Below are 25,717 nucleotides of genomic sequence, written 5' to 3' on the forward strand. Positions count from 1 at the left end.
GACAGAAATGGTTTTAAAAGAGAGGATGGAATTCAAGAACACTAATTGCACAAGTCTTGGTTGAGACAGAAGCTGCACAAATATGGGAAGGGTCACGAATCTGCATGGAAAAGATGGGGTAAGAGATGACATGGGGATGCTGCTGTCATGCTCTGGTCATTTGGGCAGGCTGATGTTGGAGAGACGAGGGTGAAAATGAAGAAGAAAACCTACATGACCTACAAGGAAGGATTGAATGAGCTGGGTACACAGCTGGTGACAGGAGGACTGAGACCAGACCTACATGTCAAGCCTAAAGTAGACAAAAGGCTGCCACACCAAATTCAGGAGCGAGCTGACATCTTGTGTTCTTCTCAGGTTGAAGGAAATGTAAAAGGCTTGGACTGTGACTACGGAGACAGAAGTGTAACATGAAGGGAAAGCAATTGAATGGATTGGTTGTGGAATCTGGGAAGTCTCCCCCAGAGGGTTTCCAGAACAGATTAGACCACTGTCATCTAGTTCTGGGCAAAAAGATCTTGTTGGGGACAAGGGCATGTAGCAGATGGCACCCTGAGAGTCTTTCCAGCCCTATTTTGTTTTTATGTTTCTATGATTCTAAGTCCATCTGCCCCTTTATGGAGAGATGATATGGATGTTATTACACTTTTCCTTGTTTCCACCTCCTGTTGGGAGTCAAGCTAATGCTCCAATTAGGGCTGCCTCAGGAAATCACAGAGCTAGACATGAATAATTTCCAGTACTGCTGTGTGAATTTATTATTGTGGCCATGTGATTCTTTTGACGATTTTTAAAAAAATTATTCTTCAATTAATCCATCTCATCTACTGAGTTTGAATGGTAACTGAGTCAAGAGCATCTGATTTATTGGTGTGTATGTAGAAAATGTAGAAACTGCCATTATATCCTGGAAGAGATAACAGAGGAAGACTGAATCCAGTGTGCTGGATTCCACTCCTTCAGAAAAGAGAAGATGGAAAGAGAAATTGAGACAAGCCAGTATTTGCTTCTTTTAGCCCTTGCCCAGCATTGCACATCAATTAATGCAATATCTCTGGGGCAACAACTCCCTGTTGTTTCAGGTTTGTCCCATGTTCTACACACTGGAAACACCACCAGCTGCAGCTCTTGCGGCTCTTTGCTCTTTGAACAAAGGCATTTTCCCTACTTATCATTAAAATTTGGTTTGGAACTTAATGCTTTGCTAGATCAGAGTATGAGCAGAGGAAACTCCAAGTACAACAGCAGTTTCTACATAATCATTTTAAACATCACCAGACCCAAGTGCTCCGGTTACCAATTGAGTGGGGCATGTAAGTCATGTCTTTCAGCCTCTTGGAAACCCCGAGGCTCCCTGTACCTGTTGGCTGAAGCTGGACTGTTCTCAACAGGTTGACTATGCTTGGCTGAAGCTCTGAAATCCGTTGGAGGGATTCAACATTCAGAAGGAACTGGGGGGCGTAAACAATCCTTTCCAGCTGTACGGGGTCGGCATTTTTGGCTTTGATACCAAAGGTTACAACTCCAGCTTGCTTCAGAACATCTGATGGCTCCTCCACATCATCGGTTGATCTTCCAGCAACAAGGAGGACCAAAAACTGAGGAACGCCTTCTTCAATCCTGCTTCCAGCTTCCTTCACAAACAGCCTCCGTATAGCTTCATCGAGTGCAGCTCCAATGTTCAGTTGCTTCCCAGTTTTAATCTTCATCCTTTTCACTTTGACAAGCATGTCATGCTTTGATGGGTATTCAGCAAAATCAAATTCAACTTGGATGGTGTCACTGAACTGAGCTACAGCGACTCGCGTGGCATCGGGACCCACATTCAGGTCAGAAATTACTTTGTGTACAAAATCCCGGACGGCAGGAAAGCTGCCCAAGAGGTTGGCTGAGCCATCAATCAGGAATAAAACATCTTTCTTGCTTTCTAGAATAAATTCACAAATGAAAAGAGGGGGGAAAAAAAAAGAAATGAAAGCATTTTTCTTCTTATATGTCATCCTAGAAAATTGTCTACAAATTAGCTGGGTTTCAATCTTTCACTATTCTTGTTTACCAAAGTATTCAAAGTCTGCAGGATTATACAGCATCTGAGGAAGAAGGGGAAGCAAGGACATGTCTATCCTAAGACTCTATAAATTCACATCAGATCAATCATAATCAGAAATTGGCTGATTCAGTGATGTTTAAGGTCTAGCAATATGTTGACAATACAGGCATGAAGTAAAGCAGCAGTGGAGGGTTGGTTGGGGTTTTTTTCTATGTAAAGGCTCAGTAGGCAACAAATAGACAGTTCATGCACAGGTACACAAAGCATTTTCTGTGTCTTCTCCCACTTGCATCACAAGGAGCATCTAAATCCATAAAAGCCTTTCACCTGTTTCCATTTTATGCCCTTTTGATCTCATTGAATACCCAAGGCAAACCCAAACTTCTTGTACCATTGTATTATTCTTAATGGTCTCCTTTCCATACTAGCCCATCCTGGTAGTTCTTATGTCTTCATGGGCACATAGCCACAGTAATGGAATTTGTGAGCAAATACCTGTTTAAAAAGCATTAAACTTGCCAACACCTTTTGGGTTTAATATTGGAGGATAACTTCGAATTTCTGAAGTAAAATCCAGCCTCTCTGACAGCCTGATGACACCACTTTGACCAAGTGGTTCTGGGGGTAGATTTGTCCACCTGTTCCTGGCTAGACCTCTGCTCCTCTGTGCTCTTTGGCATGACTTTAACCTTCCCACACCACTTCTTGTGGTCAAAATCTCACGCTCCCATTGCCTGATTTAGTGCATATGATGCATTTATAGGTTGTGGCCCTATTATGGGAACAGAAAGGGAACACCAGAGTCAGTGACTGGTGGGCACAGACTCACTCAGGTCCTCCTTTGGTCCTGACCTACCAAAAGACTTAAAACTGTGCTTTTAAAGTGTGGTAGCAATGACTTGAACAAAATTAAGAGCTGCCAGTGTCAAGCCATGTATTCACAGAATCATAGAATGGTTTGGTTTAGAAGGGACCTTAAAGATCGTCAAGTTAAGCACAGCCATAACCACTTGGATGACTCAGGGCTCGGACATATGTCAAGGTGTACATCGGAAACAAGAAATTCACTTAAACAAGATTAACTTCATGCAGTCAGCATGCAGGAAGGTAGGTATTACCTGTTGGGGCGAGTGGAACCTCTTCCACACCTCCACTAACATATGTTGTTATAGGCTTATTTAGCTCCTGGGGTAAAGCTGCCAGAGCACTGAAATCATCCATAAAATACACCATTCTTGGATTAAAGGCAATCTGTTCAAGTTCTGCCTTATCCGCATTCCTAACGCCAACAGCAAAAGTCAGCACTCCGGCCCGAGCTAATTCATTGGAAACTTGGAGGAAGGGATCGGCAGAGCTCCCTGCCGTCACCAGGACTAGGACCTGGGGCACTTGTTCATTTATTCTGCTCCCACCAGCCTCCGTGAAATGATTCGAGAGCACAAAGTTCAGTGCGGAGCCAGTGTTCAGCACCGACCCCCCCTTGGGCCTCAGCTGCCCCAAACGCTGGATTATGTCTGATTTGGTTTGGTAGGAGTACAGGGAGAACTCGGTTTTGGGAGTGTCGCTAAATTGCACTAAGCCAACTCGGATTTTGTCACTGCCGACATCAAGGTAGTTAACTAGGGTGGCAACAAAGTCCCGCACAAAGGGGAAGTTGGCATTTCCAACGTTGAGTGATCCATCCAAAAGAAAGATGATATCCCTTTTGGTTACTTGAACTGCAGTAGAGCACAGAAAACAACATGAGACATCACAGAAAACAAAAATGGAAACTCTTTTATCATGTGTGCATGCAGGATACGCCGTACACGCATGTGAACCGTGTTAGGGGGGAGAGAGGGAGAGAGAGAGAGAGGAGCAAGAATGTGATCAGCACAGAAATAACAAGGACCTTGCTGGACATGACTGGATTGAGCAGGGAAGGGTTATCAACTCTTTTAAATGTCAGGCTCAACAGCTGCCTAAGGACACCTGGCTTCTTAAGCTCTGCACTTTAATGTCTGTTGTTACAGACATCCACTTTGTGGGCTGTTGAAGGGGGAGAAATTTCTCACTTTTGGCAATAAGCAGCCAGCTCTTGGTTTCTTTTTTTAAGGTTAAATCCTTCCTGGGCTATCTCCAAGCATCTGAGCTCCAGGACACAGGTCCACACCCTAAAGACACCACAGGGTCATCACCCTGTGCTTTTTTTTTAGCTCTAAACACATCCAGATCATAGACCAAAATGCCAAGATTTTAAAGAAAATCTCGGAGAACTGTTGTCATCCAAGACATCCCCTTATATGCCTTCCTCCAAATGAGTTATTCAAGAATTTATTTATGCCCATTGTTAATTCTGCCTGTTATCTTTCTGTTTAAAGTATTTCTGGCTAGATTCATCCATTCTCTAGCTTGCCTTGTCCCTGTAAACATGCTGTTCTGTATATAAAATATATAAATATTGAGCTATTCAGAACAAAAAGGAAAAAAGGACTCTTTGGAATAAAGAGATTGCTCTCAGATTTTACAGATTGTCTTGGCTTTCTGTATTATTAATTTTTCCCAGAAAAGTGCCATTCAAGGCCCAGGGTGATACAATATCCAGTTAAAATGCAACTGCTCAGTGTCAAAATCAGTTTTGTTACTACCAAGAATAATTTGTAGGGGTAGGATACGATCACTTGCTTATTATGGGTGCCAATAGTTGTGAGCACAAAAAAAAAAAGACTGGAAAAATAGAGAAGCTGCACAAATGACCTTGAAAGAACAAGAAAACACAGGAACATTTTAAATTTACATTGAAAAATAAACACATTAGGTTTGGTGTATAGCCATGCAAAATTGTATTAGCCGGAAACACACTCTGAAACAAAGCTTATTAAATGACAAGTCCTGTGATATTCATCTTCATTAAGGACAAGTATTGGCAAACCAATTTCAAAATGTCTTCTTTTCACGTAAATCAGACACATGCTTTAATTCTTTCAGGTTTCTTTTCTACTGCGGTTTATAGTTTTAAATTACGTGAGAAACTAGAAAAAAATGTGGACACAGTTCAACAACCATTTAAGCCAATGGGAACCTCACTATTGATCTTACTGGGAGCTGGAAGAAATCCTGGTTTTCTAAAGTTTATATTCCATGAGACAGAAATACAAGGTTCAAATATGATCTAGTGCAACACAGATTTAACCTCAAGCACCTCTATTGTGAAGAAATCCTGAGAAATTCGGTATAAAATCTCTGTGCACCTGGAACATCTCTTGAAATGCAGGGGGAACTTCCTCAAAAGACACGACCCTATCGGATGGTTGCTTCCAAAGTCTACTAATATCAATGGCAAGGACAACTAAAAAGAGTCCACTGGCTTCATGGAGCTTTGCATCATCTTCCAAACAAATTAAATAAAAATCAACACTGAAATGTCCTTGTATGCCTCTTAGGGCTTGGGCTGAGTAAATCATAAGAAAACTAAATATGTTCTTAAAGGGTGAGTTTCAGTCCAACAGTGTCAGCTCTGAATATCTCCCCAAACAAATGAGTTTATGTTCTTTGCACTCCAAAGAAACCTCTACTTTCCTGAGCAAACACACACTACGGATGATTCCCAAACTGAGGAAGAGATTGTAACATTCGCAGGTGTCCCATTCATAGACTACACAAACCCTAAGAAGAGCAAAAGCCTCCACTGAACAATTTAGGTACCTAACTAGTAAAGCACATCTTCCACATCCAGACCTTTAAATGTCAGTTGCAAAATCAGAGCAGGACAAAAATCTCCAGGAAGGAATGATAAAGCTGTAACAACAATCACACTACCAAGTTCACCGGCCTGTTCATGCACTCACATTTAACCATGCTAGGACATGCGTTTGATGCGTTTTTCCCCATTATCTCTACATGTCATAGAATAAGGAAATATAAACCACATCTCCTAAATTAGAAAAAGGCCATTAATTACCTGGTGATGGCTCTTGGACAATCAGTCCTCCAGAGAGTGTCCGGATAGGTGACAGCACTTCAGGAAGAATGGCTTGCATGAACTGAAGGCGGAAGTCGTTTGGGTTGAACACAAAATCTCTTTCATGAGCAATTTCTTGAAGCTCTGCCAGGTCGGCGTTTCTTGACCCAATGGCAAGGGTCACTATCCGGTTCCTTTTCATCTCTGCCGCAGCTTGGTCAACAGCATCCCTGGACTTACCCCCAGTGATGAGCACCAGCATGGGGAGCACCCCTTCCTCTATCCTGCACCCAGCAGCACTGGTGAAGAAGTTGTTCCTCACAAAGTCCAGCGCTGAGCCAGTGTTGAGTGTCGTGCCACCCATGAGCTTCATCTTCCTCACATTGGCCATCACATCCTTTCTGGTCTGGTGGGTGTTAAAATAAAACTCTGGCTTCACAGTGTCTGCGTACTGTGCCACCGCCACTTGGATCAGGTCGGGTCCAACCTCCAGCCTTTGGACAATTTTGGCAACGAAATCACGAATTGCGTTAAAGGGGGCAGCCCCCAAAGCAGTTGAACCATCTATCAGGAAGACTATATCCTTCTTGTTCACTTCAATAACTGCAAGTAACACATGAACATCATGTTAGCCTTCAAAACACTCTGCATCAATTCTATGTCAACAGCTCAGCAATGTTTAAGAGCTCTTGTTTGCTTTTTGCTTGGAGTAGTTACTCTCAATGCCTTTAAAAAGGTCTTGCTTTCCAAACAGAATTATTTTTTAGGGTCTAGCAGAGGGCTAATAATAACTCTGACTGTTTCCCCTTTCTAAAACACTGAAGAGTTAAAGAGTTGCAAAAACTGTGATTTTTACACACTTGAATATTAAAATGCATGTACATGTCAAAGCAAGAATGAAAGGCAGTAAGGAGAAATCTTGGCACTCAACGAGCACATGAGATAAAATAAGCAGGTGATGCTCCTTCAATCTGCAGAGGAACCACTTGAATGGTGGTGGTTTGGTGTGACAAGTATGAGGTTCCTGAGAGCAATGACACAAGGAAAGAATAGTCTCCACCTACTCAACATACCTGGATTTTGGGTCTTCGCATCCTAAATCTTATTTCTTATCTAATGAAAACAAGTTATGGTTTTTCTTTGCACAGCTGACCCAGTCATGGATGGGCTGGATTATATTCTAGTGGCCATGTCTTTAACAAACAGGTTCCCTGTGCTGTAACTTCTGAAACTTTATTATTGATGATGGCACAGGACACAGAAAGAGCACAATTAGCTTTCCAGTGCCCTGGCTAAGTTTAAAGAAAGATAGTTAGGGAGGAAAAAATCCCTGTTGTATTGCATTGGAACCAAAGTATCATCATATTTAGTACAGCAAATATAGTTTTCTAAAAGGTAAATAGTAACAAGACCAATATGATTGTGATAGCAGCATTATACATGATTATCATGGTGCCTAATCTTAATACCATCTTTTAGACAAATCCTCTCACATCATCACCTCCCCGATTTCATGCCATTGACATGAGAGAGGAAACCTTGTGTTGCTTCCAAGTTATGCTTGAGCACTACAGATCATTGTGCTATGTCAGACTTGGTGTATCCTTAACTCACCCGCCCACCTAAGAGCTCCTGAGATGGGTTCAGGATTCAAGGAGGAAGGTCCATCACCTCCCAGGCTCACTGCCACACCCAGTGCACAGCCTGGGGAGAGGACAGCCGGCATCGTGGGGATCTCACACCCCTCAGGGCAAGCGGTAGCAAACACTGCCTTGCCCTGCCTGGATGGAGAAGAGCATCCCCCAGCCCATCAGGGCTGCTCTGTGTGGAGGCTGTTTGCTTTGGATTTCAACAAAGAACAAAACTTTGGCTGCAGTCCTCCTTGGCCAGACACCAGCTGGCCATGGATAGTGGTGCTCCCAAAGGCTGGGTGCTGTCAGGTTTCTCACTATGGGTGAGTGCCATGAGACCGGGCTGCCCCGAGGGGTGTCTTGGAGCTGGGGGTGACATCTGTGACTCATCTGCCCCTCTGCCCTCAGACCCTGAAAGACCTGCCTGCACCAGCAAGTGTGAGCCTTTGCAAACACCTCTCATCGAGTTGTGCTGGAAATAGTCTCATTAAGGACCAATTGTAGAAAATGGAAGTTTAAAATTGCATGCCATGGTGCTGTCAGGCATAAAATGAGGAGGACAATGCACAAAGCAAATGTGGTGGTGCCCTCTCCAAGCCATAACCTCAAGTGAGCTGCCAGTGGACTGCAATCGGCTGCCCAGGCTGTCAGAACAGAGCTACGGACAAAGCAACAAGGGTTTGTGGAAATGATCCCTTTCCCAGAGCTATGATTTGCAGCATTCATCCCTCCAGCCAGGTTTTTTTTCCGCCTTAGTTATTCCAAGGAGGAGAGGGCTGGAAACAGGAAACTTTCCAAATGGATAGCTAGGGCTGACTGATGCTTTGTTATCACCCAGGAGAAATGTCCAAAGCACATCCTTAGCTTGTCAGCAGCTAGAAACCCAAAAGTGGAGACCCTGGAAACTTTTGACTTTTGGAGGAAATATCAAAGGGTCTTTGGAAAGATGAGGGAGGCTGGGAAGGAAGAGTTCCCTCTGCTTCTCATTCCTGTTGCAGCTCTCAAATCCTGCAGTATTTTTGTGCAGAGGAATGCAAGAACCAAACCCAAAACACACAAGAAGAAACAACCCACAGTGCTGGTTTGCATGGACACAGTTAGTGCAAAAGCCTTTAAGCAGGGCTGTGCACATCTCATAGGGCTTAATCCAAAGCCCTGTAAAGCTGATAGCAAGTCTCCCAAGAATTTCAAAGGATTTGGGATCAAAGCATTGTATCTTTGACTCTCAAAGTTGGAAAGTTTGGAGGGTGTCAGTGCTGAACCCTGCGTAGTTCCATCCTCATTGCCGTGTCAGCTATCTGGTGAAGCACCTAATCTAACTTAATCATCCAGGCTCCCCCAGTAGGTGAAGGAGCAGAAAGGCACTTTGGAACATCCCTTCATCCCAGGATGAACAGCTAGAGAGCTAAAGTGAAGCTAGATGTCTTCAGTATTTCATAGGAGCACTTGGCACCTCAGGGTTTGGCATCCCTTTTGGGCTGCGGCATCTCCCAAACTGCTTTGCACTGCAGCATTCCAAGCTGTTGATGTGAATCAAGCAAACCAGTCAAAATTTATTTCCATGGGTGCCAGGGGTAGGAAATTCCCTAAAGCTCCTTTGAAAATATCCACTTCCCCATTTAGCACATCCATCTGTATGTAACTGTACAGGCTGATGTAGCACCTTCCACAAAGGAGCTGGCACTTTAAGTGAGAAATATGCAAGTGCAGATGAAACAAATGTAACGAAATTTTTTAATCTTGCCATTCAAACTGTAAAAAATCAGACAGGAGGAAAGAGAAAGAGAAGTTCTCCGCTGAGTTGCATGGATCCCAGCATACATATTTTAGCTACACATGCTGATTTCATATTAACTGGCTAAATATGGTTCTTGTAGGGTGCTACAAGAAAAAGTTCTTAATGTTCTTTCTTGGAATAATCAAGGCAAGGTCATAAAATGATCTTTAAGGCAAATTCCTCCCTTTGATTTAAGCCACAGGATAGCAATCATGTTTAGGCATGGATCAGCAAAGACATCTGGAATGCAGTTTTATATGTCAACATACACCATGAAGAACAGTGTGTACAGAACTCCAGACTGACAACGGGATCCCAAAAGTGCAGTTAGCATTAAGCATCTTGTTAATTAAGTGCAGCAGCTCCAGGCTGGCCCCTTCCAGGGGTCTCTGCAATATGACATATTGTATCTTTCATAAATCACCTATTTGCCCCATAAATCCAGATATTCAGTATTCTACTGCACCCAAGCTGATGCTAGTCCAGAAATAATGTCAGTGGAACTTAAGGGTGAAAAAGTGACCTAAGTGGAACATTAACACCTGCATTTTTAATTCCTGTGGCCTCGTGGAAAGCTGTAAACTTCTTCTTTAGCTGATTGATCACAGGTGGGGATTTGACTTCAGAAGAACTAAGGGCTGTTCTGCCTTTAAGTTCAACAACACAGGAATGTCCGCCTTTTACCGAGGGCAGCCCAGAGCTTCAGGGAGTTGTGGAATTTTACTGTTTTAGCAAGCAGATGATTTCAACTCTGGTATGTAGGGATCCATTTAGCATTCCTGTTACCTTCCTCAGCCACATTTTATGGTCATGACACTTCCAAATGACATAAAATGTAAGCTTACACGGCATAAATGTTTTTACAACTGGCAGTGCTGCAGTGTTTACTCCCAGGGTGTTTAGATATCCCAAAAAGGATTATATGAGCTTTTCTATACTCTTTTTATTTTATACTCTGCTGTCTTTTAAAACACCCCTTGTCATGCCAGTTATTGCAACAAGACCTCATGGTTTTTGAGAGATAACCCACTGGGCCAATGAGTTTCTGCACAGAAACATCGCTTCTCCATAACCAGGCCAGAGAGACGAATTGGAAAAAAAAAAAAATTGAAAATAATTAAAGCTTTAAGTATGCTTGTAAAGCGTGCAAAAGCTCAATCGTTCATCGACTCACCGAAATGCAAGGGTCTTGAAGGGCATACATACCTTCAGTCACAATGGTTGGGGCCGCTAACAAAATGAGTCTTTGGGCCACTCCAACAATGTTGGGCAGTAATAATTCTCGAAGAGCATCAAGGTTACGGATATCCAGGGCAGTATAGGCGAAGCTTCCATCAGTAGCAATCTGCTGCAGCTCTGCACTGTCAGCATTCAGGACCCCAATGCTAAACGAAAATATACCAGCTTGCTTCACCGCTAACAAGCCCTCTCGGATATCATCACTAGACTCTCCACCACTTATCAGCACTAAAATCTGAGGCACCGCTTCCTCTATCCTGCTGCCTCCCGCCTGGGTGAAGAGGTTCTCCACCACAAACTCCAGTGCCGCACCGGTGTTCGCTTCCTCGCCCCCGCGGAAGCTGAGTGCCTTCACGGCATCCAGGACATCCGCTTTTGTGGAGTAGCTGTTCAAAGCGAACTCGGTTCTGGGTTGATCACTATACTGCACCACCCCAATGTGTATCTGCTGAGCTCCAACTCTGAGGATTTCAATCAAATTTACAAGGAAATCGCGTATGGCTGGAAAATTGACACCTCCGATGTTGTTTGATCCGTCAATAAGGAAAATAAGGTCAGCAGACTCTTGAGCTTTAAAAAAAAGAAATGCAAAAGGTGAAAGCATTAAAATGAGTGATTACATGCAGTTGTAACAGTGTTCTGACATGTTTCTTGGAAAACCAGTGAGAAACACGAAAATGAGAAAATAAAATAACGTGATCACTGAGGAGGTGACTTTTGCCTCTTAGTTCTGCATTCTGATTGAATATGAGCTCTCAGGCCCTGCCTGGTAGCATCCACAACCCATCAAGGGAGGGTTTGAGTGGACAGAACACAAGCCAATGGCTGTAGTAACATGGGGGTCAGCATTATTGGCATGCAAGGAGAAACCTTGGCAAAATACAGTTTGTGGAAATCTAGATCCATTCCATCAGTGGCCAGTCCTGTCCCAATATTTAAACAGAGCCAAAAGAAAAAGGTGGATTTTGGTGGGAATTCATGCTGAAGGTAGAGGATGAGGAGGTTTTTATCATTGCAGCCTTTTATTTTTTGGGAGAAACATTTACTGGATGCAGGGGAAGTTTCAGCTTCTCTGTCACAATTCTGCTCTTTTGCTGGTTAAATATAGAGGCTGAATATATGGGCTTCTCCCACCATGAAGAAGTATTATTTGAAATACATTTGTTAGAAACAATTTAAAAGTTTTTAGTTATTTTTCTTGCACTGTGCCTCTTTGACCAGCTGCCAGCATCCACCTGTTTTTTGTCTAGGAGTCTGACCCACACAATTCTCAACCCAGGCCACACAGAAGTTGTGTCACTTTAAATATTTTGCACAAAGATGGGTTGATTATTGGCAGAGGGGTCTGGTCTGTATTTTTCATATGGATTCTGGATATTCAATCAAGGAATGCAGAATCAGGTTAAAAAAGGGTGATGAAATCAGTCATGACACAATTATCCAACTCTAGTTGTTGTGACCATACCCAGATGATCACAAGCATTTGCTGACAACATACACACCAAACAAAGCTTGTACACAGCATGAACATGGAGTTGAGGGGAAGTATTTTTGCTCTGAGACTTACCAAGGCAGACCCAAAATGCCCTGGTGTCTGCTCTTACTCCTTTTGCTCAACTAATTTTACCATTGACATCACCAAGAGTTCATGCATGCAAAAAAGAGGGGGGAAAAGACCCCAAAGCATGCTCGGATGTTTCCATGCTATTACTCTCCCCTCTCATTAAGAACTCAAATTTCAGACTATTTGTGAATGACCAACAAGCAACATTTGGAAATCTCTCTCAGTCAGCTCTCAACTTTTAAAAGGTGAAGATGAAACCAGCAGCAAAGCTGGCGTGTGGTTTAGCAAGGCCAGGAATAAACCCAAGGTCTTTGCTATTAACCAGCACTGCCAGTAATTTGTTTATTTCTTGCCCATTTAGTTGTTTTTCTAGTTCATGTTTTCATACACCAGGAGATTCAAATAATGCTGCAATTCCAGCAACAAAGGAGAAGGTCTCCAGGTCACCATTGCTCCCCTGGACCAACTCAATGGCCAGTGTTGGCTCAGAGAACATCACCAGGGTTCAGAATTTCAAGGAGCTCCAGGATTTATTCTTCCATCAAGGCAAAATTTAGGGGTGCTTAGGCTTGGTTTTACTGAGCCATTTTCAGTAGGGATGTACACATTCTACTTCATCATAAAAATGAAAGGGAAATCTCACAGTGGTTTAACCCAGGGCTGCTTTAGATATCCTGGATATCTTTTTAGAGGAACAAGATTCCAGGCACTAATGGCTTGCTCCCACCAAAGAGAAAATAGATATGAAACAGATGCGTTGGATAATTTGTCATCACCGTAAAAAAACCTTGTACATCAGTGCACATTTATGGAACAAGCTGGTGTGGAGAACAAATAAAAGCATGCTGGTTACACAACTAAGCAAAGAGGGTCAGATGAGACAGACAGCTCAGATTTAACAAATACTTCAGGGCAAACTCGGGGCTGACTGTTGTACTTACGTGAGTCAGCTCCAGGGACTGCCACAGACCAATAGTTTTGGTTCCCTTTACTGGAACCCTTTACAGGACTGGGGCTTTTTTACACTTCCATTTCATATTAGGGCTCGTTTCTAACATAGAATCCATGGCAGTTTTATATATCTTAATGCCACATGTAGTTATCAGCTGAATAAATGACTTCTTAAACTCTTATGCAGATATTTGTACCATGCTTTGCACATTGTTATCGTCCAAGGTTTAGGACCTGTAACATCTTTTCCCGTGTTTACCAATACTCTGTATATCACCCATGCAAGTCACACAGGGACAACACTGCAATAGTAGAATTAACTTCAATTTGTGCTATAGGATGGGAAGGAAATGCTTGCAAAAAATACCTTTAGGCAGAGACAAACTTGGAAATGCATGATATACATGAAGTAGGAATTTGGCTTTAAAGCTTTTAAAGGAATGTCTGTGATTCCAGATGTTTCCATTCAAAGAGGCTACCTGCTGGCATGGCCCAGAGGAGGACAGCCAGCTTCCAGAGACCAATTCCCCAATTGATTTCAACAGGGAAGCACCAGGGTCCTTCACGGCTAAGATGCCCAACAGCCACCAGAGTGCTGTCAGCAGGCTGGGTGTAACATTCATTTTCCACATATACTGGTGTCATTTCCTTAGCACTGGTGAGCCTTTTGTCATATTTGTGGGGCAGCTACTCCCCTGTGGCTTTCCTGTGACCTGGATATTTGCCCTGGCAAGCGCTTTGCACGACAAAAACACACATGAGCACGGCCTTTTGGTGTTGCTTGGTGTCATGCAGTGATGGAGAGCACCCAGTGGGACTGGCGTGAGGGTTAATCAGGCAAGACAACACATGGGGGATTAATGTCACACTGCCTCATGACACTGCTGTGGCCTTATGTCGCCCCACAAGCTCTTGACCTTCAGATGGAGTCTCAGGAATAAAAAGAAAGGTTTGATCCCCAGGACTTCTGTTTTGAAAAACAACAAAAAAGCTGCTCAGAAGGCCCTTGCCATGCAGGAATTTTATAAACAGAGAAGGGACGGAGGAAGACTGTCTTTTTTTTTTTTTTTTCCCAGGGAAATTGGGCCCTGTCTTGCAGTCAGTGCAGGTCTGCTGAAGCCCATGTGGTTTGCAGGGAGGTTTCAGTTATGGGAAGGGTCCGGTGCTCCAGCAGGTAGAAGCAGTGGGCTCTCAGAGAAGACTCTCCAACCACACACCTTCTCCAGGTGCATGAGGAGAGAGGCTAAGGGACAGCTCAGGGGTGAGCTTTCAGCAGAGAAATTCCCCACCCAGCTTGTTTTGCTTGCTTTCAGTGAAGAATGTGACTTTCTGGAATGGCACGCTGCCTATCTCCCTGTCCCCCAACCTGCTTCTAAGGGGACATCCATCACGGTGTCCCTGCAACCAGCAGCCACCTTCTTGGTCTCCAGAGGATTTTTGGTCAGGGTCACCATCAGGTCTAGTGTGTTCATCCCCTGTTTCCCCACCTTGGGAGTGAACAGGACAGGACAATTTACTAACTCTGCCAAGCTCCCTAACCTTAAATTTCCATGCCATATGTGCCAAAGGATGGCCACAAAGTGCCACTTGCCCATTCAAGGATTCCTGCCCTGACTCCTGTCAGCCCTGGCTCAGTCTGCAAACAACAGCACCTCAGCAGCTGCAAACACGGGGCCACATGCTTCAAACCTTTGTTTTTAAACCTCTGAACGTCCATCTCAGTCTTGCCCCTACAGAGTGGCAACGCCAAACAGCACAACGCCAGCAGATACCACCAGTCAGCCATTACCTGTGATGTCTTTAACCAGTCCTTTGGCTCCAGCCCTTTCTGGAGTCATGGAGGAGCGGACACTTGCCACTAAGTCTCCAACTATGCCGTGGAGAGTGGTAAAATTCTCTAGGTTGAAGCGGTGCGTATCGAGGGGTTCGCTCGCTACTTCCTGTAACTCCCCTTCCACTGGGTCCTGAACGCTGACCGCAAACAGGTTTACACGGGCCGAGTTAAGGACAGATGAGGGCAGAGCCACATCATCCCGGGGCCGTCCGTCTGTTAGCACTATGATAACCTGGGGCACGCCTTCACTGGCTCTGCTTCCAGCAGCTTTAGTGAGGTGCTTCTCGATTAGGTACTCTAATCCTTTTCCAGGCTCGGTGCCTCCCCCCACGTAAGTCATGTTGGCAATATGGGACAGGACGTCCCGGGTGGAGAGGTAGGTATTTAACTGGAATTCTGTGTGTGGGTTTCCGCTGAACTGGACCAGGGCAAAGCGAAAATCATTTCCTCCCACATCTAAAGCTTTTACAACATCATACAGAAACTCTCGAACGAGTTGGAAGTGTTCCTTCCCAACGCTCCAGGAGGAATCCACTAGAAATATTATATCAGCCACGGCAACGGTTTTGACAGCTTTAAAAAAACAGATGGGGTTTTAGGATTTTTTATCAGTCAGCACAAGCATGCCTCCTTCTTCTCCTCCTCCTCCTCACCCAAACAACCAACAGCCTCCTTGGCATGGTGAAAGTGAAGCTCAGCTTCCCCTTGTGGCCCGCAGCAAAAAGAGAAGAGCTGGTGAACAACCAGGCAGCCACCAGAGCCCTGGCACCGCGGTGCTGGGGGACAGGAGGAGACAGCATGCCACCTTCCCTGCCCAGAGAGGGGGAGCCAAGGTGCTTCTCCCCTCCTACACCCTCACCCATGGGTTTGGACACCAGCCCTGAGCCAGAGAGAGACACCGGCAGCTTCACCTGTGAATTCAGGCTCACTATTTCCAGCTGCCCATGCCTCTTGCATGGTTTTTGCTGACTCAGGGCTTTGCTGGCTCCATGGCAGTGCTCAGGGAAGGAAGGACAGCTTGGTTTAAGCAGCCCGGGTGCTGTCTTGAGTTTTCCCTATTTTTCCTGCTGTTAACACCCACTTAGTGACCCACCAGCTCTGGTCCCAGAGGCGCCAGCACCACCTCTTTAAACAGCCTTTCTGCAGGTCAGTGGCAGTGCTCTTCTCACTGCTAGAAGCCCTCCTACACATGCAGGGAGGGCAGAACAGCTCTGCCCAGGAGAAGACCGTCTCAGAACCACCCTGAGTGAAGGTCCCACACCCCAGTGCCCTGCAGAGCATCCTCCAAGGCGCAGCACTGGCCAGTGACGTGCTCAGGGAGGCACCGTGAGTGTTGGCCAAGGCCTGGGTCCCAAGGACCCTCAGCAAGGTGGGAGCTGAGGAGCAGAGGGTTGTCCATCCACAACATCCCACAGACATGCATGTTAAACACCAAACAGTGCAAATGAGTGGTTGTACAGGGCCAAAGGCAGGTGAAGCAACCCGGGCTTACCTGCTTGCTGCTGGGCACCAACCGAGCCAAAGCCTGAGAGCAGGAGGCAAAACATTGCCACGAGGGGCAAATGTCGATGTTTCCTCATTTTGGTCTTTTATCTGAGTTTTCCTTTAATTCTCTTTGTTTCAAAGCACCTGAAGTGAGACCTAAGGGAGAAAAACAGGGAGAGTGAGAAATAGCAGCAGTGCTGGCCAGGCACAGATGAGGCATGAGGTGGAAAAGTCAAACTACGTGGGTTTACAAGGCTTTTGTGGCACTTTGGCAGGAAAAAAAATTCTTTGCTGCTGGACAGAGTCTGCTTCATACAGCCATCCCTTTGGAAAAGGAATCCTCATTCACATAATTGACCTTTAATCACCTCTGTGGAATTGGATGATTTTGTTTTGCCTGTGCTGCCCCAGGCAATATGTAATATATAGGAAAATGCTTAGGTTTCTACTACCAAAATACACTGTGGCCTCTCACCTGCCCTCCCCACCCATGGATGACCAGCTGATACATCTTGGCCAACATCCTTCCTCTTGCTGTTGCCTCTTCTCACTTTATTTCTTCCAAACATCACAATAATTGCCCTGAACTTCACCCTTTGCCTCAGCTCACCTTTTCAGCTATCCCAAATATACAAATGGAAATTTAAGCTCTCCAGACCCAAGTGAGCCACATGATCTGGCTGTGCAGCAAAAAGCCCTTGGACTCCCCCAAGCTCAGAGCCCCAGTTGTGGAATAGCCTGCGCTGGCTGATCATATTTTGGAAAGGCACCAAGAATAATATTTTATCTGTTGGAGCCAAAAATCTAAATTAAGCAAGTTTCTTATCTATGATCCACCTGGCAAGCCTTCTGAAAAAACACCTCTGCCACGAAGGCTGTGTTTCTGTTGTCGTAGAGATGACCAATTTATTATTTAATCTTCATTTCCAAGCCTAAATAGCAGAAACCAGCAAGGCTTGCTTAACTGGGAAAATATCCTCCAAAAGGGAACACAGTGATTTAATACCTTTCATTCCCCAAAGGAGCTCGATTACTCAAATCAGCCAAAAGTGACTCCACTACATCAAACTGTTAACCAGGTCATCATAAAAGAAAAAAAAAAAAGGAATTAAATTTTCTTATTACCACCCTTGCCAATTCCATCAATACAGACAGTTATGACCAATACAAGAACCTAAGAGGGCTAGGGGGAAGAGTAGCTCTTTTTTTTTGATAAAAACTGTGGTAATTATCCTGATGGCCATCACTGGCATGGCTGGAAACAGAGCCAAGAGTTGGGAATACAGAAATTTGGAAATACGCAGCTAACCCACTTCCACTGAAGAGACATTCCTCAGGGATATCAGAGGGCAGCTCTGTGGAAAGGAGGGGACAACTTCCAACTGGTTTTCTGAAACCCAGTGCGATCCTGACACTTCCTCTGGCTCCCTGCATGTCAAAGCTGGGCTGGGGTCTGGTCTTTCTTGGGAGAAGAGATTTGCAGCATTTGGTCTTCCATGTGCTCCAGATGGAATTTACAAATGTCCTATAGCATGAGTCTGGCAAAAGCTCTCCTCTGCCTTTCCCCCCACAACATTTGTGAATAATAATAATAATAATAATAGTACCAGGTGGAGAGACATTGAACAGGCCACCAGAGCCTGCAGCTAGCACACAATGTTAATCAAGACATGGCAAAGTCTTCCCTTTTATTGGCAACCCCTGAATTTATAGAGGCAGCTGCTGCAGCCCAGAGGTATCACTGTCATTCCTAAAGAGACTAAACCATCACCTTTGTGAGCTGGCACCCATCCATCCCCCTGGTTGTTCCAGTGCAAGCCAAACCTCCCAGTGCCTCCAGCAGGAGCAAACCTGCTCGGTTGGACTGTGTCCCTGATGGGCAGCTTGCTCCCAGAAAGAATAGTTCCACCCAAAGGACACATGAAGGGGATTCATCCCCTGAGCACACAAATACAGAAGGGTCTGTAGGTCCCACAGCTGAGCTCTGCAAAAAGCACAGAGCTCATGACAACCACCCACCCAACCCCATGGGAGAGTCTTCCCTCTGGGAAGAGGCTTGTGGAAGAGCTGCAAGTTTTTGAGTGGGATTCGCTTGCAGCATCCATTGGGATTGTATAGAAACCTAGAAGAGCCTAAAGCACTGGAAAACACTCTCAGGCAAAGGGTGGGATTGTTGGGGTGTCCTGTGCAGGGCCAGGAGCTGGATTTTGATGATCCTTGTGGCTTCCTTCCAGCTCATGATATTCCATGGTTCTATGATTCAAGATGTGTGTGTCTCAAACCCCAATAGCTGTGGAGCCAACCAAGGATTGTTGGCAATAACACACTCAGGGAATGAACAGGATGTGGCTGGAGAAGGAGCCACGTGGAGGTAGGGCAGTATTTTCTAGGACAAACATCCTTATTCTGGCTAGGGGAGATAAGCACAGCACAGGGATGATGCTGAGAAGCAGGAATGTGCTGTAGGGGAGGACCAAGACCTCTCGGAGCCCTCTGACCCATTTCCAGAAAAATCTAGAAAAAACTTATTAAATAATTTGCATAGGAAGTGAAAATTTATCTCCAGGGCAGGAAAAATTTATCTATAAAAGGTACCCCCCCAAAACCCAGGTGCACCCAGGTGTGCCCCAGGACCCTGGACACCCCATCAGCTGGATCAATGCTGGAGTCAGGAATGGTGATCTCTCTTTCTCCCTTTCTGTCTCTCCCTCTTGAATCCATCACCCTCTCTCTCTTCCCTTTCACTCTATCCAAAAGCCACTGTCACGTGCTTATTCTGGGAGATCAGGGACTAACATATCAAATTCCATGCCAAGTGTGTAATTTATTAACAAAACTTTGTAAGCTTTTGCAGGCCCTCTCACTTTGGTCTTTTCTTTCAACCAAGAGCATCTACAAACTTTGGAAGCTCCCTTCACCTTAAGGGTGGGATGCCACAGAATGAAAAGGCTGCTAGCAATGAATGAAAAACGTGAAATAAAATGCATGCTAAGGAAAACCATCCCATTAAAGTAATGTGTGCTGTAAAACTGCTTATATTTCTTTCCCAAAACACAGGAAGTTATGTTACCATCCTGTTTATTAGCTGCTGGCAGCCAATTCCTCTTCAGTCACAACAGCTGGGGATGAGCAGAGCATCAAGATAAGCCAGTGAAAATTGATGTCTTGCTGGCTAAAAAGTGACAGAACTGAAGCAAACATTTAGGGGCTTTTTTGGTTTTAACATCGAGCAGCTGCTCAGAGCCTGTTTACAGCCACAAAATGTAGCCGAAGGGAAAAGTGAAACTCCCTGTGGCTATGGACTCTCTCTTGCCCACAGGATCACCCATGATCTCCCATAGCAGTGGGAAGCTGAGATTTTCCAGAGTCACAGAATTGTTGGAAAAGACCTCCAGGATCAAGTCCAACCTGGGGACCGATCCCCACCTTGTCACCCAGCCCAGAGCACTGAGTGCCACATCCAGTCATTCCTTGGACACCCCCAGGGATGGGCACTCCACCACTCCCTGGGCAGCCCATTTCCCCTCCTTCCCCATTTTATCCTTTAGGAGGTCTCCAGATCTATTTCCAGCTTTCTCTGTGACCTCCATCATGGTATTTATAGCTCTGTGCAAGCAGAGGGACTTGTCCATCAACAAGAGATGAGTTTTAGCGTCACACAAAACCATCCTAAAGTCATAGGAGCCAGGATTAGTCATCAGGAGGAAAAAGGCAGCAAATTCTTGCAGGATACTGTGATGGATATCTCTTAGTAATGGACAATTTAAGGAAAAGAAGAGCCTTTAACAAGAGCTGTTCCAGAGCAGGGTTTTCTCTTATAGCCCCCTCTTCATGATACTCATTAGCTAATGAGGAAGGGTGCTTGCAGATAGGGGTGGGCAAGGAGATGATTTTCCTGCAGGAGATGGCCCTTGAGAAGAAGAAGATACAGCAAGGACAGCAACTTATTTTGTAAAGGTAATGTGATGGGGGTTGGGTGGGTGGGGGTATTTTTTTTTTTCTTTGGTGTGGGGAATTCACCCAATACTCTACTCAGATCTGTTTTGACTGAGCCAAGTCTCTGGCTCCATGAGAAAAGTGGGTTTAAGACAGTAAATGATGTGATTTTTATTCCTTGGCTTGCCTCAGTGAGGCACAAGAAGTAATTTCCGTTGCTCAATGTGTTCTTGCTTTGTGTCCCAAATTACCACTGGTCACAGAAGCTGGAGGTGGCACCAGCTTGCAGGGGATGGATGATAAAACCAGAGATGTTAACTCATGCCAATAAATATTAATACTTGGTTATGGTAAGTATTTGTTTTGCACCTTCATTCTCCGGTATTTCTGGGTTTTCAAGAATGTATTTTCAACAAGGCAATTTAACTGTGGATTTATTTCATTTTTTAAATGAAAAGTTCCTTGCAGTCCTGTGGGGTGAAAGCTCTGGCGAAGCTTTTGCTATATCCACTTCAAGCTGGAAAAATATGTTGAAAAACCTGACTGCTGAGTGCCTTTAGGAAAGGAAAGAGTTTTCCTGAACTCTTAAGTTAGCACCAAAACCCGGGGAGCCAATTTCTTCATGATTCATGTGCTAAAAGATTAACTCCTGTAGCCTTCAATAATCTGAAAGTTTTATGTCTGTCTAGAGTTTATACAGTGTGTGCCGACCTCTTAATATTACAGTATTTCATCAGAAGAAATACATCTGTTCCCAATACTGCTCTCAAAAAGCAATCATTTCTACCCCTGACACAATGAAGTGATTTCCTTAAATATTTTCCCCAGCAGCTATTTTTTGCATATATTGCATACTTCTCTGTGCATAAAATTTGACATTTTACTTTTTTTTTTTTTTTTCCTTTGAGTGGATGTTTCAAATTCACTTTCTAAGCAGTTGTTTGCTTGTGTGTGTTGGGGGTGGCTTTCTTCAAGTGTAGTCAAAATAAAATAGACGGGATAATGGGAAGAAATTCTTCCCTGTGAGGGTGGTCAGGCCCTGGCACAGGGTGCCCAGAGAAGCTGTGGCTGCCCCATCCCTGAAGGTATTGAAGGGGGCTGGAACAAAATGGTTTTTAATGTCCCTTCCAACTCAAACCATTCTGTGATTGTATTTATGGTACTTGTTCCCATAATCTCCCCGTTTCTGTGACACACTCCTGCTGCAAAGTTGAGCAGCCTCTGGGAAGGAGCAGAGCATGGCAAGCATGGTAGGCAGAGCCATGACTGGCACATTTTCTGGGGACAACTGGCTGGGGTTTGGGCTTGGCCTTGTGCAGCTTTCCCAGCTGGCACAACCAGGGACCTTTGGGATACCTTACTGCTCCAGACCACAGAACATCTGGTCGGTCCAATTTTCCTGTCCAGCCATGGAGCATCCTCAAAAAATATATTGACTAAAAACATGAGAAGCAACTGCAGCCCTTAAATTCCCTTGTGCGTGTGGGGTGGATCATGTTGTACTGGGAGAAAGAGGTGGATTAGCAGCTGGATCCCAAAAGGGGGACCTTTTCCAAAAGGGAGACCTTTTCCAAAAGGGGGCCAGGGAGAGCAAAGCATCATCCCATAGCTGGTGCAGGATGCTGTGAGCATCCTCTAGGCTCCTCCAGAAGTCTGTCTCATGGGGATGTCAGAGTCAAAACAAAGAGGCTTCTGCCTTCACCTGCATTTGCTTTGTGGGGATTTTCCCTTGTCCATCATCCTCCTGTTTCCCAACGAGACTGCTCAGCCTCAAATTCCCTTGGCTTGGCTGCTCTCTGCTGAATCCACAGCTGTGGGAGGCGGCAGTTGTAAGCTCTGCCAGCGGCTTGGAAGTGGACACCAGGCTCCCAGAACAACTACTTGCATCCCCAGCAGTGGGATATGATTGCAGTCATGGCTGTGGAGCGAGCAGCTGGGAGAATCAGCTCCCCAAATCCTGATGTGGAGCCAGGGAGGTGCAGATTGCCCTCTGGAGGTGAGGCATGCTCCTTTCTCGCCTGGATTAATTCCCCCTTTAATTTCCCTGAGCTGGGGAAAATGTTAGCCAAAAGCCATTCCCGGCGTGATTTTGAGGCGGAATGCCATGATTCTTCCATGCAAAAAAAGCTTGGTCACCTTTTCAAGGGACATTATTGTCCCATGCCTGGCCACCTCCTCATCACAGAGCACTGAATCTCTCCTGGCTCCACAGCCCTTGGGAGAAGCAAAGCTGTTTGTAGAGACTCAGGATGAGCTGAATAGGACAGATCCTGGATTTATTCATGGCTCCAGGTGGAGACATTTAAATTTTTCTCAGCTCTTTTGAAGCGTAAATGTTGCTGTCAAGTGCTACTGGGAAGGTGAGGCTTGTGGGGTTGAGGGTTGCCCCTGAAAACATTTGTTCCTATAAAGGCAGACCTGAACATTAGAAAAAAATCAAGCCTGAAAGGGTGGGAAAAAAATCTCCCTGCTTTTGCAAACCACTGGAGCTCAGATTTTTGGAAACCAGTGTTCAGCAAAGCAACAGAGTTACGGTGCTTCCATATCCTACCTAGGCAAGTACCCTGGGTGCTAGAATTCAATATGAATCACATATTCATTTCTGTCCTTCTAAGCATGCTGTTGGCTTAAAATCTGGTTGTTTTCTCCATCCAAAGACTGAGACTAAAATAGAGTCGTTAATAAGAGGAAAGGGAGTATTTGCTAAAAAAAAAAAAAGGAAACTCCCTCAAAGATCAATGACTCTTTATGTATAGTAACCGGAGCCTCCCGGAGCCTCTCCACCCAAACAGATCGGCTCCTTAATGTGGAACACAGATCACTTAAAAAGGTGGAAAAAGTGATGGGCATGTGGAGGGGTAAGGCTGGCTGTGATTCACGGCGGGGAGCAGGCACGCAATGCCACCCGGCGCCGTGCACGCCCAGCGCAGCGCAGGCTCACCCCTTTGCTGGAAATCCAATGGGGAATACAATCCAAGGCTGGCAAGGCTGTGCAGTTACCACAGTTTGTACTGATGGAAGGAATAAGATGTTCCCTTCCCTCCTGTTCCTGGACAGGCACGTAGCAAAAGTAGAAGAGGAACATCATTTTTTTAAAATTTTTTTCCCCCTCCTTGACTTGTGGGAATAAAGCGGGGGCTGGTTTAGCTCACCCTGCAATCAGGGAAAGCTACTGCGTTTGAATGGAAAATCGTAGAGATGTTTGAAAAACCAGAAAGGGGACTGGGGTGGGTGCTGGAAACTGGAAAGGGAATGAATGAACGATGGTGTGGTGGCAGCAAGCACGCAGCCCTGCACTCCTGTCTTAAACACTGTCGCAGCCCTGGTCGTGGTTAGCCTCTCTGCAAAGACAGAGTAAGTTTGGGGATGAAAAGCCTGTTTCCCTGATCTCTGACTCAAGGTATGGTGCTAGGGAGATGTGGAGTTGAGTCTCTCTGCCACTGCATTCTTACATGACCTTGAAGGAATTCTCCAGCTCCCCACAACAGCCTTAGTCTGGAGACATCTCGCTGCAAACCTCCTAAACTGGGTATTTGCCCCAGAAGCAGCACTATATAAGCACTGTAATTACCCAACCACAAATACTGATTCTTTTTTCCTTAAACCAGCAAGAAACAGGGTAAAGCCAGAATTTTGAAAAACACAGGATTCCTCCCCCAAGAGTGCACATGGATCCTCACAGCAACCAGAAACAAGCTGAGAGTTTCCCATTTCACCCACTGGAACCAAAGCAGCTTTGGCTACCCCCACTCCAGCCAGTTTTGGCCCTTTTGCTTGGTCAGGAAACCAGTTTGGCCACAACCGTTTCTCGCCCCATTTTCACTTGGGAAGCGAGGGCTTTGCTGAGCCCAGCGGGATGGTGGCAGGGTGTCTCCAGATTAGTCATAGCCGCCCCCTCAGCAAGTCCCAGGAGGCTGAGGGCAACTGGGGCTCTGGGGGGAAAGGGCTCGGGAAGGCAGGAGGGAGAGCAGATGAGAGCCATGGAGAGGGACGGTGGCTCCATGCACGGCTGGAGAGCCCTTTCCCTCAGGGGAAGAGCTGCTGTTTGGCTAATTTCCCTCTTTGTGGATGACCACAAAAGGATGAGGATTACCCTTGGAGCCACATGCTGGCCCACCCCGAAGCAGTGGGGACGTGCCTGGCAGCAGGACCTGAGCATGGCTGAGCACCTCTGCCAGGTTCGTCCTACCTCACCTTGGGGCAAGAGGGATGAGGGTGGCTATCCAACACGCCCCAGCCCTGGGAGCAGGAACGGGGCACTGAGACAGCCCCTCGGAACACTCCTTGCAGGGTCCCATTGGTGTCCCCACCTCTTTGTGCTGGTACATCTTCCCAAGCCTCCACATGCCCTTCTTGGGGCATTGCTTCCCATGTCATCCTGCTCCTATCACATCAAGCTGCTGCTGCAGTGATTCCAAGACAACAAATGCAAAACCCATCCTGAGGTAGCAGGGGAAATACTCTGGTCAGTGCTTTTGAAAGGATTTGGGGCCCCTGCAGAGGACAGGAGTGTTCCCACACACCTGCGGTGCATCAGCTCCAGGAGGAGCTCCCGATGTGAGCCAGCCGGCAGCATCGCTCTGCTTTTCCAAGACTGATGCAAACCTAGGGATGGGTTTTGTCCAAAATTCCTTGAAAAACCCCCAAATACTACCACCCCACCAAGGAGGGGAGCCACGGCTTAGCAGCTGCAGAGCTTAGGCTGAAGGAACACTTACCCCTGAGTGAACCTCTAGAAGAGTTGCTTATTCCAGGATTTTCTGCTCCAAAGCGCCTCTCACCCTTGCTTCATGGCGTGCAGTGCTGCTCAGCCTTCCCAGTCCCCTCTTGCCTTGCTCAGTGGGGTGCAGGCGCTGGCGGGATGAGGGAATGGTGGGGCACTGGTGGGACGAGGGGACTGCTGGGGCGCTGGTCCCTGCGCCACGGCCGCCGTGGATCTGAGCGAGGTCGGAGGAGGCAGCTGGCTCGGGAATGCCGGGGAGGCGGGCGAGCCGGCGTTGCAAATGGGATCCAGATGGTTGGTGCTGGCGTTCCCGGGGCTGAGGTCAGAGCTGCTCATCACACGCAGTTCCCCCCCCCCCCCCCCCGCCTCGGGGGACGCCTCCGCGCTGTGTGGCTTCCCCTCTCCGCGCCGGCCGTGCCGCGTCCAAAGCGCTGCTCCCTTGTTGGTGAGAAACAGAAAATAAAATAAATAAATAAAATAAAATAAAATAAATAAGGAAAGAGTGTGGAATTGGAGGAAGCTGATTTAACTATGTCTTTTGGTGGGGAAGGGTTGGTCTTGGATGTTTGCAGGAGTTGGGATGTGCC

The 25,717-nt window shown here is 45.9% G+C and overlaps 1 protein-coding gene across 4 annotated transcripts in view; it reads right to left on the reverse strand.

Moving 5' to 3' along the window:
* COL6A3 (collagen type VI alpha 3 chain) overlaps window positions 1–25,354 on the reverse strand; it is a 58,597-nt gene extending 33,243 nt beyond the window's left edge. For 3 of the 4 annotated variants that reach the window (XM_069021720.1, XM_069021721.1, XM_069021719.1), the window contains exons 1-4: window positions 25,126–25,354; window positions 16,479–16,627; window positions 5,991–6,593; window positions 1,361–1,927 (exon numbers count right to left, since the gene is read on the reverse strand). In XM_069021720.1, the coding sequence (XP_068877821.1) occupies window positions 1,361–1,927; window positions 5,991–6,593; window positions 16,479–16,566 (1,258 nt within the window). In that variant the 5' untranslated portion in view covers window positions 16,567–16,627; window positions 25,126–25,354. Of the gene's footprint in view, window positions 1–1,360; window positions 1,928–3,168; window positions 3,769–5,990; window positions 6,594–10,604; window positions 11,208–14,941; window positions 15,560–16,478; window positions 16,628–25,125 lie in introns of all 4 variants that reach the window. The other variant, XM_069021718.1, reaches the window with a different exon arrangement.
* Between the last annotated feature and the right edge of the window lie 363 nt (window positions 25,355–25,717).

The sequence above is a fragment of the Aphelocoma coerulescens genome, chromosome 7 (assembly GCF_041296385.1).
Source record: "Aphelocoma coerulescens isolate FSJ_1873_10779 chromosome 7, UR_Acoe_1.0, whole genome shotgun sequence".
Taxonomy (NCBI): Eukaryota; Metazoa; Chordata; class Aves; order Passeriformes; family Corvidae; genus Aphelocoma; species Aphelocoma coerulescens.